The sequence below is a fragment of the Magnolia sinica genome, chromosome 10 (genome assembly GCF_029962835.1).
Source record: "Magnolia sinica isolate HGM2019 chromosome 10, MsV1, whole genome shotgun sequence".
NCBI classification, from domain to species: domain Eukaryota; kingdom Viridiplantae; phylum Streptophyta; class Magnoliopsida; order Magnoliales; family Magnoliaceae; genus Magnolia; species Magnolia sinica.
In genome coordinates, this window is record NC_080582.1 from 22,675,998 (window position 1) to 22,692,062 (window position 16,065).

Below are 16,065 nucleotides of genomic sequence, written 5' to 3' on the forward strand. Positions count from 1 at the left end.
AATGCATAGAATAACGTCTAGACATCCAAATCCAGGCCTGGATGGACGGCTTGGACGTAAACACATATATCAAGGTGGCCCCCACCGGCATTGTGGGGCCGGTGTTTTTTTCCTTATTGGCTTTAGTGCATCCACTGTCAACTCACACTTTACTGTGAAGCCCATCCAGCATCCAGGGACACTGGACAGCTGCATATAACACATTTAAGGTGGGCCTCACCCATAGACGTGCTACTAGGGTGGGCCACCAAATGTTTGGATGGTGTGCATAAGACACATCAAGGTGAGGTCCATTTGATGAACGGTTTGGACATCTCACAACTCATTAAGTGGGTCACACAATCACATCTTCACACACAAAACAAATGAGAGAGAGAGAGAGAGAGAGAGAGAGAGAGAGAGAGAGAGAGAGAGAAGCACCCACCTCTAAATCTTGAACTCCTACTTCCTCCAATAAGTCTTAGAGCTCCAAGGAAAGAATTTCAATGGTTGAGATTGGTTTCAGAGGGTGGAGATGAGAGATAGAAAGGTGGGCCACACTAGCTCCTCTCATGGAGCCATAGACGTTGGGTGCTCGCATGGGGTGTTGTTTGAAACTGGAGAGAGAGAATGAGAGGGAGAGAAGTGATGGGAGAGGAGTGATGGGAGAGAAGGATGGATGGGTGAACTTGGGTAAGGGATAGAGTTGACTTTTAGGGGTTGCTTTTGTACTTGAGGATGAGATAGATTAATATGTGTACTTTGACAAGTGAAGTGATTGATGTAATGGATTTTCTAGGGATTGCAACGCACGGCGTTTTTCCTCGAACTGAACGCGGGCCCACATCTCTTGGCCTAGGTAACGGCTCGGCACGTAATACGCGGCGTCGGAACTACCGTGACAGCGCGGTCGTACTGGTACAAGTCTCGGGTCGAGCAGACTCAGATATACGGGAACATCTCAGGGTTGCATGCATACGCCGATAACCGATCGCGGGTTGCCGGAATTCGACTGCGATGACCGCGGAAGCCTACGGAACAGTACGGGCTAGGATACGGATCTTACATTACACCTGAAGATGACAAAAGAAGGAGAAGGAAGAAGCATGGACTCGACTCTATTTAAGAGTCTGATTGGAAGTCTCAGATACCTTGCAATCACTAGGCTAGATATCGTCTATAGTGTTGGGCTTTTAAGTAGGTATATGGAAGCACCAAAAGAATCACACTAGCTTGCGGAAAAAAGAATCCTCAGGTATGTTAAAGAAACTATGGAATTCGGTCTCTTCTATCCATACAATGATGAAGCAATATTATATCTATACTCATACAGTGATTGGAGAGGTGATCAAGATGAAAGAAAAAATATCACAGGATATGTATTCTATCTTGGGTCAATTGCCTTCACATGGAACTCAAAGAAGCAAAGTCTAGTCACTTTGTCCACACGTGAATCAGAGTATATGGCAGGATTGTCCACAGTCTGTAAAGCAATATGGTTGAAGAACCTGCTAAAGGAGCAGAAACATCCACAAGAGGAATCCACAGTTATATACATGGATAACAAGTCGACAATTGAACTTGCCAAAAATTCAATGCAACATGGAAAGAGCAAGCACATTGATACTAGGTATCACTTTCTAAGAGATCAAGTCAAGCAGAAAACAGTGAAATTGGAGTACTACCATACTATCGAATAAGTGGCAAATATTTTCACCAAGGCACTATCGACAAATGCATTCAAACGACTAAGGTCGATGCTCGGAATGAAGCCAGTTATGGTTTGAAGGGGAGTGGTGGACGTCCAAACCAATCTGTTCAGATTCATCCATATACATGCTTCTTGCTATTTTCTAGATTCAACCAGATACATCCTCCCCTAGCATTTTCCAGGTTTATCCAGATCCATTCTCCCTGGAATTTTAGATTCTTCCAGCAGATGCATTCTCCCTAGAATTTCAGATTCATCCCACAAATTTATCCTTCCTATTTAATACAGATTCATCTAGAAAAATGTTTGGCTGCCTAATGCTATTTATTATTTTCAGAAATTTGTAGTGTATTTACTCCTGGTGAATGTATCATACAGGGGCATTAGTGTCTTTTGTAATCTCTTCCTAAACTTATAAATAGGAATGTTGAAAACAGGTAGTTGCATTAGGAAAAGCAGCAAGTTCTTTACAACAATAGCTTGGTTTTGAAAAAGTAAATTTTAATATATTTTCTCTCTCCCTTGCAAGTGGAGGTGCACTTGTCACCATTTGGGGTTCGTAGAGCCAATAGGCCCTGCCTTTAATATGGGTTGTCCATCATTTGGGGTTGCTTTAGATATTTAAGCCATTCATGTTTAAGGGCCTACCTTTAATGTGGATAATCCATTACGTGAGCTTACCTAGACGTGGGTCATCCATAATGTGGAGCCCAACTTTGATATCGACCATCCATCATGTGGGCCACCTCTTATGTGGACCACCCGTCATGTGGAGCCTCATTTGGACCATCTGAGTAGCTGTACAGTGACACTTGTCAGAGGATGAGTAACCCTGATTTTATTTATTTATTGTCGAAGGCACGGGGGATTCTGGATAGCTGTCTTGGATACACTACAAGATTAAAGGTTATACGCGACCCTTTGGCGGGATCCTTTATCGGCGCTTGGTAAAACCGAGCGCTGGCACAAGATTAGTATAAATACAAAACCACAAAAACCCAACAACCCTAGCCCCTGCAGATCACTCTCCTTCTCCCCGCCCCCCCTCTCTCTCTGCAACTCCTCAACGAACGCTGACTCTCTCTCTCTCTCTGATCTCTCTCTACAACTCTATGACGGACGCCAACTCTCTCTCTCTCTCTGATCTCTCTCTGCAACTCCTCGACGGACGCCGACTCTCTACAACTCCACGACGGACGCCGACTCTCTCTCTCTTTCTCTGATCTCTCTCTGCAATTCCTCGACGAACGCTAACTCTCTCTCTCTCTCTCTCTCTCTCTCTCTCTCTCTCTCTTTACGTGTCAATCTCGAGCTCAATCTCTCTCTTGAGATCGAGTGTCTTCAATGTTGAAACCCTAATTAGGGATTTATAATGTTGAAACCCTAATTAGGGATTTACAATGTTGAAACCCTAATGAGTTCATAGAGGCGATTCCAAATGGCCTAGTAGGGGTTCTTCTTGTCAACAGACCAGGCGATTCCAAAAGGGTGAAGAGGCCCTTCAGCATCTGGCACGCATCTGCTATCATGTCACCATGTACAGTCATGGCCCACTTGATGAATGGACCTTGTCAGCAGACCAGGCTGAGAGATTCGTGCGTTGGCCCACCCCTGATTCAACTAAACGGGGATGCTTTTTTTTTTTTTTTTATAGCTTGGCTCCGCTAGATATGAAATTTTGAAGAACCTAAGATCGAGCTTCAAGCTCAAGTTCATACTAGATCCAGGGCATTTATTACAGGGCTGAGGACAATTAATATCAAGCCTGATCTAAAACCTGATGGGCCAGCCCAGCCCACCATTTGCCTTCTGTAATTGGGATGTGAATGTGGAAGACTGACCAGATTCTGATTTACAGTTCAAAGCAACACCTGTTTCTCATTGTTTTTTAGTTCAATGGATCCTCTGTTTTGTGCTTGGCATGGAGATTCCGGAGGTGGCTTTGGCTCCTGGAAATGGAGATTCTCCTAGGTGATCATTATTCCAAGTTCAACTATAAAGGAATTTAATTGCAATTTGTACTCCATTATGAATAACACTAACCGTCGATACAATTTGATCATTGCCACCTAATTGAACTGAACAATTGAAATCTAACTCAGGTGTGTTTCAAAATGCAGCGTAAAAGATGCATTTAGATCAATGGATTATTTCTAGCCTGGTGAACCTGTGATTAGCTCTGTTTCGAGCTTGTAGATTATCTTTGCATTAAGTCGATGAAATTCAATCAGGTCTTAAAAGATTTGAATTTTATTTTGTATCATGACTTGAATAAAAGATCTGATGTAATTGAAACCCAAAAGCCACAACTCAGTTTTTTTTTTTTTTGCAGGATGCCAATAAGGAATCTAAGTCTGTTACAAAAGCTTCTGCAATGAAAGGTGTAATTGTCTTTGTTCTTTGCATGTTTCATGCTTCCTGCAATAGCCCATTCAGAACTATTGTTGCTGAAAGTATTGTTAGTTTGCTTTCAGCAATCATGCGTTGGACGGAGAAAGATGTTGATGAAGTGGGGAAAATCACCCGCAACATAAAAACAAAATTAGAAGAAAATTCACCCATCTGAATTTTCTACTAGGCTGATCTCTTATATATGCATGGTTAACATGAGAGGTTCCTCACTTGATGAATGAAGTGGATTTCACACATATAAGTTGTTGGCTCCAAAGAGCCTGTTATAAATGGTATGTGTAAACCATATGGGAGCATCTGCTAGGGAAGATGTTTTTGCTGTTGATCGTCTTTTATCTGGTATACTCGTGCTGTGAATTACTTGGAGTAGTGCATATGCAGTATTCCATCAAGTTTTGTTGACATATTTGCATTCTGTTTTTAATTGTGGTCCAATCTAGTGAACATCTGCTCATTTGAATTCTTTTTCTGCTATTTTTGCAGGATTAAGCAACACGTCATTTACAGGTTAGTTCTCATTAGACAAACTGTATATGCAAGGCAGTAAATTTTAAAAGAAGAATGTTAACATGCCGGTTCAAATGCGATTCTAGTTCCATGTGCTATTTATGCTCAGTTTCCATGAATAATTTGCATTATTTGGTTGCAGCAATGATAATCTACTCAGCCAAATGGAACAAGATTGGATTTTTCCTTCCTTGATGTTGGGGCTTTTGGACAGTATCAAGGGGCTTTTAGACAGTCAAATCTCTCTCTCTCTCTCTCTCTCTCTCTCTCTCTCTCTCTCTCTCTCTCTCTCTCTCTCTCTCTCTCTCGCTTGATACTGTCAACTATAATATAGCCCCTTTAACTTGTTTTTTTTTAGTTTCCTCTATGTTATTGCCCTTTATTTTCAGTTTGTGCAAGTCTGGCCACCTTTTCATCTTTTTGGTGCTCCATTCATAGTGGGACCACAATGCCAGCATTTTGGGTTACTGAACAATAAGCCTGCTTGTAAAAACTGAAAATTGAAATATTACTCTGTAATCCTTCGTACAAAACATTGCCTAATACCTGTTGTACATCATGCGTTGTACATCATGCATACCAATTGTTGGATGAATTACCTCAAAAAGAGAATGTTTTGTGTGGATGTCACTTGTACGCCCATTCTTTCTCTATCGATGAATTGTCCCATATGGCTGTATGGTTGGAAGACCATACCATTGATACAAACCTGTGCTAGGTTGGCACATTTTACAGTTTTTGCGTTATGCTAACCTACAACCAGTTAAAGGTGAGAATTCCTCTTCTATTTTTCAAGGGGAAAATGGTTTTTAAATGGGTTGAAGGTTAAGTTAACCTGCAGCCAGTTGTACTACAATCATGAGAATTCCTCTTCTCATGATTTTGTGTGTTTTTTTTTTTTTTTTTTTTTTTGATTTGTAATGTCTTTTAGCATCTTATTCTCTTCTTCCAGCAACTTATTATCTGTACTTTAAAGTTTATTACCAAAATTTATCAAACACTTGAGCCTCACTAGATTCTTGTGTTTCACCAGTCTGTTCATTCAGTTGAGGATGTAAAAGTTTCTCATCTCCAAGCTGTACAAAAAGAAGTACCAATTTTTTTCTTTCTAAAATCATGATATAATTTTAGAAGACTTGCAGTGTGGTAATTTTAACTTGGCTTTTATAGTTTATTGGACTGACTACTAATTTTTCTTGTATTGACAAATAAATAATGGGATGTTGCAATTGGATATGTTGCATAATGCATTACTTGACCTCTGTATTCTTAACCATAATGCATAATGAATAATACTTGTGATTGAGAATGACAATAAACAACTTATATATATAAGGATTTATTTTTTAAGGGGACATGATATTCTTGCAGCCTATGGTATGGTGCTCTAATATTGTTTATATGTTACTAGTATGTAGTAGATATTACTAGGTTAATTTATCAAAACAAAATTTGTTCCTTTAGTTTAAAATACATTCTATTATTAGTTAGCTAGATGATGAATGTCAATTGCGGTTATGTAATTGTTTAAGTATAAGACAATCAGTTGCCCATTTGAAAATTTTTATGTGGCCAAGTATAGATATAGTGTGCTTTTAGAGGCATAAAAATTCTCAAATTGTCCCACGTTTGGACAATTCAAGGCTGGATAGATTAGAATGCTTTTGGTTCCCTGATTTAAATGCACATGCTAGTTCTGCATTGTATCTGTCCTTTTCTCTCTGGTTATATTTCTTATATTTATTTCTAATGTCAAATATCCTCACATTATATAGATACTTGATGTGGAAATCAAATGCAAGATCAACGTATCTAGAGAGACGTGGGGAGATGCTGCCGGAATTTTGGTGTGGACATTTAAATGAGAACGTAAAAGCATTGCAATCTATCCAGTCTTAGATGGATGACTAATTTAGCCAGTCAATTAAAGATATCATTAGGGATTCTATAGGAATCCCTAAATCGTCATTGCTTGTGGGGTGAGTAATGATGGTGTTTGTTTCATTGTAATTTGTCTCTTTAATACTCTTCCTTGAATTTCTCTTATACCCATTCTAGTTTATCTCTCCTAAGAAGCTTAGTCGGGCCCACGTTGTATTTCAACTAACTTGTCGAATTAGCTAAGGAACATAGTGATGGATAAGAATTGGATTCATTTGTTAAGGCATCTCAGTAACTTCTCCTTCCAGTTGTTATGGCCCAATGGTTAAGATGCATTGTTTGATATGTCCTCCAATTGCATTGAATGATTTAGGGTAAGTAATGCATACTTAAGTGGAGCTACGGAATTTCTAGACTTTGCATTTACAAATACAAGTGATAGAGGGAGGATCCTACGTCCATGTAAGAACTACAATAACAACTTCCGGGTATCTCGACAAGAAGCATACGATTATATTGTGTGTGACGGATTTAATACGAGTTATACTCATTGGCGTTTTCATGGGGAAGCCACGTCTTCTTTTATGCCTAATCTGGATCCAAACGATCTTTTTTGCTTTACTTCTTTGGTTACATCAAATATTTTTCCTATTGTTTAATGTTGTGTTTGGTTACATCAAATATCACATTTCATTAAATTGCATTAATAATCAATCCAGTTTGGTGCAATGAAACTTCATGATATTTGGTTCAACCAAGGGCAACCTTAATAAAATATCTAAAAGTGGCATGTAGCTTACACGTCACGCGTCATTGGGACGAACACTACGCTACATGCTATTCACTATTTAAAACACAGCCACAATTTGATTTGCACCGGTAGTTTGACTCGAAGTTTACACAAACTATTTCATCATGGCTATCTTTCTCTGCAGGTTGCAATTGTTGTAGCACATGAACTTGCACATCAATGGTTTGGAAATCTTGAATGGAATGGTGGATACATTTGTGGCTTAATGAGGGTTTCACGACATGGGTATTTCTCATGGGTTCCTTCATCTCTGACATTAGTGCTGGGTTGACAGCATAATCTTGCAAATGATCAAGTGAACTGCTGTGTTTCAGGTGAGCTATTTAGCAACTGATTGCTCGTTTTCTGAATGGAAAATTTGGACGCAATTTCTTGACCAGACTACTCAGGGCCTTAGGCTGGACTGGCTTGCAGAATCACACGCTATTGAGGTAAGAAGCATTAAGCATGGTCATTATTTCATTTATTTGATGTTGTGTTCTTAAGGAACCATAACCTCTCATTTTCTTTTGAATAAGATACTTTGGCCTAGGTTCTGGATTTCTGTATGATCATGCTTGTTCTAGAAACTTAATTATGGGTTATCAAGATTACTTTTAATCATTACCAAAATCTCTAAATAAAGTAGTTTGAGTCATTTTAAGTGGCAACCAAACAGGGCCTAGGATTTGATTTCACAGTCTCATATCAAGTTCTGGTATGGTTCAGTGCAAGGTTGACTTATATTATGTTATGTTGCCAGGTTGTACTGTGGATGCTTGCTATGAGGAAAGAAGAGTCCAGCAAAACCTGATACACATGGGATATATCTATATATACATGTGCAAGTGTATGTGTGTGTCTAGGTTCCAGAGGGTCTTAAAGTTTTTTTCTTTCCTTTTCTTTTATTTTTTTTTCCAGCCACATATTGACAAAACTTATTTTCATGCATAGTTTCAACCAGAATCTCCCAGAAAATCGTTATCATATGAAAGATAAAGGTTCCTCATCAGAATTTAATCTCAGTCGTGCCACTTGTTTAATTATATATTAGTTTAACACCAAACTGTTTATGTTATTTTCTTATATTGCAATTCTTTAACATCTTTCTAATGTAATAGTCTTATGGAATTTAGTTTATTAGTTTATTCTCTCATCCATTTTCTTCTTCTCTGTCTTCTTTTCTTTTATATTAAATAAATAAATAACTAAATAAAAAGGAATCTGCCTCAGGCAAAGTTCAAATAATTCCTGGCGTACATTCATATAAAAAGAATTCCTGCATTTAAATTACTAACATTGGAGAACCTTTGGCCAGGAAGATAGAAGAGGCTGCAGCATTGAGGATGCCAAAGTTGTTTGTGAACCCCATATTTTGGACCAGAATCTGTCTATATGAGTAAAAAGACCCACAACTTTTTCTTCTTTTCATTTTCTGAAGTTGGTTTTGGTTTTTTTTTTTCCCTCCTGTTTGGAAGGGATTCTTGGATGATCAATACACACAACAGTTCTTCCAGGATTAACTGTTCATTATAAATTAATAAAATGATTTTAAGGATTAGAAAATATAGGTCTAAAATGATTTATTTTAGCTTTCAAAAAGTGGTGAGATTTTGAAACTCCTGATGCTATTCGATAATATTGTTTGAGCAAAATTTTGAGATGATATTGCAAGATGTACAAAATCTCAGAGATATTTGTCGCACTGATTGTAGGATCCTATGTGATAAGTTTAAGCTCATTTTGCATAAAAGTTTCCTCATTAATGTGCATAAAATGAAAGTCATCTCACCATATCACAGTCTCTTGTTTCATTAAACCCCTCATAAGGGAATCTTAAGTTGTTTCCAGATGGTGTACTTGTCCTTGAAAGTGTGAAAAATGGTGATGCTATAGCATCTTACTGAAGTGCTCTTCTTTATGCTTTCAACATGATTTATAGATCATAATTATATGTATACTAAAGTCTTCATGCACAAAGCTGATATGGCCCAAAAATCAGACCAGTCTCTGCTCACTATGGCAGATTGCAATTTTTATTCTTATCAGCTCTAATATCTGATATATGGCCCATTGCACCACATGTTATTACATTTAACTCCTCTTGGGGAGGGCCCACCACATGTTATTTGCTTGACATGCCTCTGTTGAGAGCATGTCCAACCTTTCTCGAACAGGACACCATTGAAATTTATGAAAAGTTATTTGATTGGAAGCTTTCACCTGCACCAAAAGTAAGCTTCCTCTAGTAGTGCCTACATCAACACATTCTAACAAAAAGCAGATCTTCTTTAGCAGGTCCTACATCAACACATTCCAACAAAAGACAGCTTACACAGCTTATTTCATTTGAAAATACGTGTCCTTTATAGCAATGGGCATGAATATAACAACCACGCACCTCTTTTCTTAATTTCTTTCTTTCTTTCTTTTCTTATCGCAAAATAATTGCAAGTCTGGAAATATTATGGTATTTTGACCATCCAATCTTTATGTAGATCATATTCTTCCTATGAAAAAATATTGAATTATGTAAAACTGGTATTTGGTAGATCATAAAATTGTAATTAATGAACCAGATTTACAATTGATATGTGTCACTTGTACACTTGAATGTCACGTGTGAAGGGTGCATATGGATGGACAGGCGTGTATAAAACACATGCATCAATGTGGGGCCAATAGATGTAATGGAATTCAAGTTACAACATTTGTTGCCTTGATAGTTTTTGACTTTTTAAAGATAGAGGATCAAAGGATTTATTGTTTTCCATGCATCAATTTGTTAAATGCTACTTTTTGACTTTTTCCTTTTTTCTTTTTCCTTGTATATAGGAATTTAATCAATTGTGCTTAAATTTAGTTTGAATAGACCACATAGAGGATTTGTTTTTTAAAATTTTTTTTTTTTGTTTTTTCTAAATTTTTTAATTTTTTAATTTTTTTTAATTCAAGACCAGTTTCAATTGAATTATATATATATATATATATATATATATATATATATATATATATATATATATATATATATATATATATATAGGCCTGCGTTGGGGCCTCTCAAATCTATATAAAGACTTTTACTGGCGCTTGTATAGACCTTTGTCGGCGCATTTCCATGAGTAAAAGTGTCCAGAAACCATACTTTTGTCGGTGCTTGGACAGACTTTTGCTGGCACTTCTGTTAGAAATACCAACGGCCAGCAAAAGCGTTGATGAAGTCAGAAATGGCTATGTAAATTTCACGCCTCAAGAAATTTTGTTGCTTGCCATGTGGTGCGGGGGAGCAGATTAGGTGAGACCCTGGCCTCACCCAAGACTATGCAGCCCTTGCCATAGGGCCCACTTTGACGTGTGTATTATATATCCGCCTTATTCCTCCATTATTTCATATTATTTTAGAGCCTGGTCTCAAAAATTAAGAAGATCCAATTATTAGGTAAACCATATTCCACTACTGTTAAAAACTTCTTACCAAGCACCTTAATGTTTCATAGTTTTTATTTGCCATCCAATCTCTTGATAAGTTAACCTAGGCCCCGATGAATGGAAAAAAGAACTATCAGCTTGATCTAAAACTTTTGTGGCCTATTAATTGGCCAATCACCATTGTTTCCTATGGTATGGTCCACTTACTAATTGGATCTGCTTCATTTATTGAATAATGCCCTAGAGAAAAACGGATAAACGGAGTGGTTACCACGGTACCAGGTCTTGCCTAATCTGCTCCATGGTGGAGCACATTGGGAGGGAGAGGAAAAATCCAATAGTGATGACATGTAGAGCTTTCATGGGCACCATTATAATGTATGTATCAGATCAACACCATCCATCTATTTTTCCATTTTACTTTAGGGAATGAGACAACAACTAAGAAAGACCCAGGCTCAAGTGGGCTTCACGGAGGAAATTGGACGCCAATTATTGAAAACTTCTTAGGGCCACAAAAGGATCTGATCAAGCTGATATTTGTGTTTTCCCTTCATCCAGGTTTGTGTGACCTTATGAAGAAGTTAGATGGCAAATAAACCTTGCAGTGGATCCTAGGGAGGTTTCAATTGTATTCGTTCAATACCTCTACTTTGTGTGGTCTACTTGAGATTTTGATGTGTCTTATTTTTGACATCAAACTCTAGAATTATCTTTCAAATTTGATGGATGGTGTGGATTTTAAACATAAATCATTTTGGGGTCAAAAAAGTTCCACACGTGAAGAGTCATGCGTAGCACGCAGTCTATTTGGGAGAGAAATCGGGCGTATCTTGTTAGCTAGAGTCATTGGCAATGATGTGATCCGTACTCATATGTACGCGGATTTCCTGCGAAAGCCTATGGCTCAAAGTTCCTGCACTGGATGTCACGTGGGGTCTACCGTGATGTTTGCTAAAAATCCACCTGTCCATCCGGGTTTGCGGGGTCATTTTATGATATGCAATAAAAATAAATAAAGTGTATGTATCCAAAACTCTAGTGGGCCATAGGAGAGGGAAAACTGGGGAAAGTGTTTCCTACCTTTGAAAACTTCCCGGGCTCCATCTTAATGTTTATATGCCATCCAAACCATTCATGAGGTAATTCCTACTGGGATGAAGTGTGTATCTTGATAGGTAACTTTTGTGGCCATAAAAATGTTTCAACGGTGGTCACAGAATTTCCACTGTTGCCTCTCGCGTGGATTCACCTCATTTTCAGTCACATGTCCTAAAATAACCTCACAAAACGGATGGATGGGGTTGGCTTTCTAACAAATATCACAGTGGACCTCACTTGGCATCCCATTGCAGGAACTTCCTGCAGAAGGATTTTGCAGGAAATCTATGCCCCTTGTTTTGGACACGGATTTCCTGCTAAAGCCTTTCCTAGGAAGTTCTTGCCCTCCAAACTAAGGTGGGGCCCAACTTGATGTTTGTGAGAGATCCGCCCTGTCCATCTGTTTTTTAAGATCATTTTAGGACATGGGCCAAAAATTACCTGGGGTCCACCATCAAATAAGTTACCGATTATGTGTGGCTCACCTTCAATATCCACCGCACATCATGTGGAGCTCACCTTTGATGTGGACCATCCATTGTGTGGGCCCCACCATCGATGTGAGTTGCCCAACTTGTGGAGCCGTCCTTAGACATGGGCCATTTATCCTTAGGGGGTCGACCTTTGATGTGGACTGTCCATTATGTGGGGAACACCTTGATGTGGGTCATCCATCATGTAGGTCCTGCCTTAAATGTTATTGTCTGTCACATGGGACCACCTTCAATACCCACACCCACAACTCCTCATGTCCATCCATCGTGTGGGTCCCACCTTTCAATATGGGCTATCCATCACGTGGATCCTGCTTTAGATGTGGGCCATTTATCACAAGGGCGTACCTTTGATGTGGATAATCCATTACGTGGGTTCAACTTGATGTGGGTCATCCATAATGTGGGCCCCACATTTGATATCAACTGTCCATCGTGTGCGTCCCACCTCTTATGTGGACTGCCCATCATGTGGAGCCTCCTTTGATATGGACCATCCATCACATGGGGGAGGGAGAGAAGTAGGAAAAAAAAAAAAAAAAACTTACCTGTATAAATAACTTTCATCACATGAGTAAATTTTATAACGTGCTGACCAAACTTAAAGTTGAAAAATCAACTTATTAAAACATAAAAAGTTTCTTATTGGGTGGTATCCCTACGGGCCGTCAGCATCCATGGTCACAAAACCTTCAAGAGAGGGTGATTCCAAGGTTAGCACGAAGCTTGATACCTGCCACGAGGGGCTCTTTCATCCTAAGAATAACAGTATAATCATCAGTCATGTCGGGGCCATCCCCATCAGCGGCAACCCATTCAAACTTGTTAATCAGATTAGCCAGGGTGAGGCCCACCTGAAGCTTGCCCAGATCCATTCCTGCACAAATTCGCATACCCGCTCCAAACGGAAGAAAAGACTGTTCCATGGCCACGCTGACATTACGTGCATTTTCATTCAGGAACCGCTCTGGCATGAACTGCTCTGGATGATCCCAGACCTTCGGATCGTGATGGACAGCATAGATATTTACCATAACAGCAGTGCCCTTGTCGATCTTCCAACCCTTCAATGTAGTATCTTTCACTGTCTTGTGGGGGATGGCGAGAGGTGCAATCGGCTTCATACGAAACACTTCATTCACTACAGCTTGAAGATATGACATCTTATTCATTTGATATACAGTCACCCTCTCTGTCTTCTCATCTCCTCCGCTTACTTCTTTAAATAGCTTCTGTTGGATTTCGGGGTTTCGTATAAGGAATGCTAGAGCCCAAGCAATAGTAGACGATGTGCTATCAACGGAGAGCACGAACATCTCGAATAAGATAAAGATAATGGTTTCCATCGGGTAGCCATGCGAGAGGAGGAAGTGCAAGTAGCAAGTGGTGCATGGCGATTTTGATGATTGGTAGTGAGTGATTTCTGACTGTACCATCGACACTATACGACAGCGAATTTCAAATGCTTGTCTAAATGGACCCCACAAGCCCGGGATGTAGCGAATGAAAGGGAAAGCATCGGAAAAACGGGCAAGACCGGATAGGTTGATGACATCGTCGATAAGAGGGTCTATGCCAATAACAAATCCCTCATTGTTGAAGTCAGGGCCAAAACAAAGGCGCCCAACTACCCGTATTGTGTTGTGTCGAATGTAGACCAAGGGGCGGATAATTCCACCATTGACCATAGCTTGTTCTTGAATTGTTTGTGTCATGGCAATCGCTTCGTTTTCTTGAGATAGTGTTTGAGTAGAGATGGCTGATGGATTCATAGCATAGCCCTGGACACCTTTTCGAAGGGATTGCCAATATGGGCCATGATCGGAGGTGGAAAGAGTTGTACAGTTAGCAGATATATATTTAGTGATGTAAGGGATCATTCGCGACGCATAATCGGTGGATTTGTTTACAAGAACCTCCCAAGCTCCTTCATGGTCGCTTACGATAATCGTCGGTTTCATGCCTAACCACGCTGTCATAATCCCACCATACTTCTGTGACATTTTGAATAAGGTGATGTGGATCAACTCATCACCACCACCGATCTGGCGCAGGTTCTGGTGCAAGTTCCCAATTATCGGCAATTTAGGCGGTCCCGGCAGCAATTTCATTGTTGATTTTGGCCTTCGTCGTCTTTCCAACACGATGAAGATCATTCCCACCACCATGGAAACTATTATCCACAGGTTTATGTCCATCTCTCCCCTCTCTCTCTCTCTCTCTCTCTCTCTCTCTCTCTCTGGTGTTGTTTTTCTTTCAACTCCTTCCTCTCTTTTTAAACGCCAACTGCATGGAAGCCCTGAAGAGCCTATACTCGTGTTTTAGTACTGTTTAACCATTTTAAAAATGGAAGTGGCTCCTTACACTGCACGTGAATTAATTTTATGGTAGTCCATACGTTTTAAATTGATGACCTAAATATGGACGGAGCATGGCTGAAAATTGGGGTTTTGACGGTACTGGAATCCTTGTATGGTCAATTCCTTGAAGAGATTCTACCTGCCAAATATCATGAGGGTAGCCATCTGGCAAGCTCCTGAAAGTTTTTTGGACCAATTTGCCCTTGTCCTTGAATCAAGTTGTACCATTAGGAAGGCAGAAGAAGTCACTGTGTTATTTCAATCCCTGGAAAGTGAATTGGATAGAAGTTTTCATTGTGCCCAGTGAAATGTATATCAAATCCGTTCATTTTGTTTGAAGCCCTTTATTTTTATACGAATATGTTAGCGTCTTGCTGACACCATCTCTCCATGGCCCACAAAACCTGATAATCTGTAACGGTGTCTGCTCTATATGAAATATTTTCTATGCAACGTCTCTAAGTTTCAGTTTGGGATTTTGATCAAATCCGATCCGTCCAATCTCTTCATAATTTGAAAGAAGGAAAATGTCAAGAGAATAATCAAATCTTCGTATCTGAAGGCCCACAACAAAACTAGATAGTAGGTATTGTACAAGCAAACCATTGGTCCTTTTTCCTCACTATGGGCCACAGATAGCTCAATACGACATGAAGATTACATATTTTTAAGGAAATCGTGAGCCTTGAATATTATTAACAGATTAGATCTATATTAATTTTAATGACCCCGTGATTAAAATGGTAGGATCGACCCTTGGATTTGGGCATCCAGAATTGTGAATCACTCCGGCTTCTCACCCACCTTCTTTTACTGTACCTACATGTGCTTAACCAAAACGGTACAAAGCCAGTTTTGTGGGGCCCACAGTGATGTTTATATGTCATCTAACCTATTCATTATATCACATATACATCTATAAAGAGATGGCAGAAATATCATACTTATTAGCAAGGTGTATGGCCCACCTGGTAGTTTTCAATGGTTGTTGTGCGCAACCCATACTATTTATTATGGTGTGGTCCACCTCATTTGTAACTAACCTTTAGATTTTGGGATATATATTAGGATGAACTTGCACAACTAATGGACGTGTAGATTGAAAACTTACATCACAATGGGCCCACAACTAGGAGAATACCATCCAACACAAGACTTCCAGCCGTCGTCCTCTTTGCATCATCGTTACTTAATTTTGTGTGCAAGCAAATGGTCCGAAAAACTTTCTGAAGCTTGTTAGATGGCTACTTTCGGAATATTTGGAAGGTCAATTCTCTTTCGAGAAATTGACCATGCAATGATACCAACACGGTCCAAATCCCCTAGAAATTTTAATAATAACCATCTGATTTTTCCCACCAACTCCAAAATGAACCAGTCACGATTGAGTATAGCTTCTTG

At 39.3% G+C, this 16,065-nt stretch overlaps 1 protein-coding gene and 1 long non-coding RNA gene across 2 annotated transcripts; one reads left to right on the plus strand and one right to left on the minus strand.

Moving 5' to 3' along the window:
* Nucleotides 1–6,000: 6,000 nt before the first annotated feature.
* LOC131257389 (uncharacterized) lies at nt 6,001–8,899 on the plus strand. The gene is made up of 5 exons (XR_009177355.1): nt 6,001–6,588; nt 7,426–7,526; nt 7,616–7,732; nt 8,044–8,134; nt 8,599–8,899. It is a non-coding gene; the product is annotated as an uncharacterized LOC131257389 (long non-coding RNA).
* Nucleotides 8,900–12,905: 4,006 nt separating this feature from the next.
* On the minus strand, nt 12,906–14,772 carry LOC131258174 ((S)-canadine synthase CYP719A21-like). The gene is made up of 2 exons (XM_058259289.1): nt 14,535–14,772; nt 12,906–14,501 (listed from the first exon to the last, which is right to left on the minus strand). Coding segments are annotated over exons 1-2 (1,506 nt in total). The 5' UTR covers nt 14,536–14,772; the 3' UTR covers nt 12,906–12,996.
* Between the last annotated feature and the right edge of the window lie 1,293 nt (nt 14,773–16,065).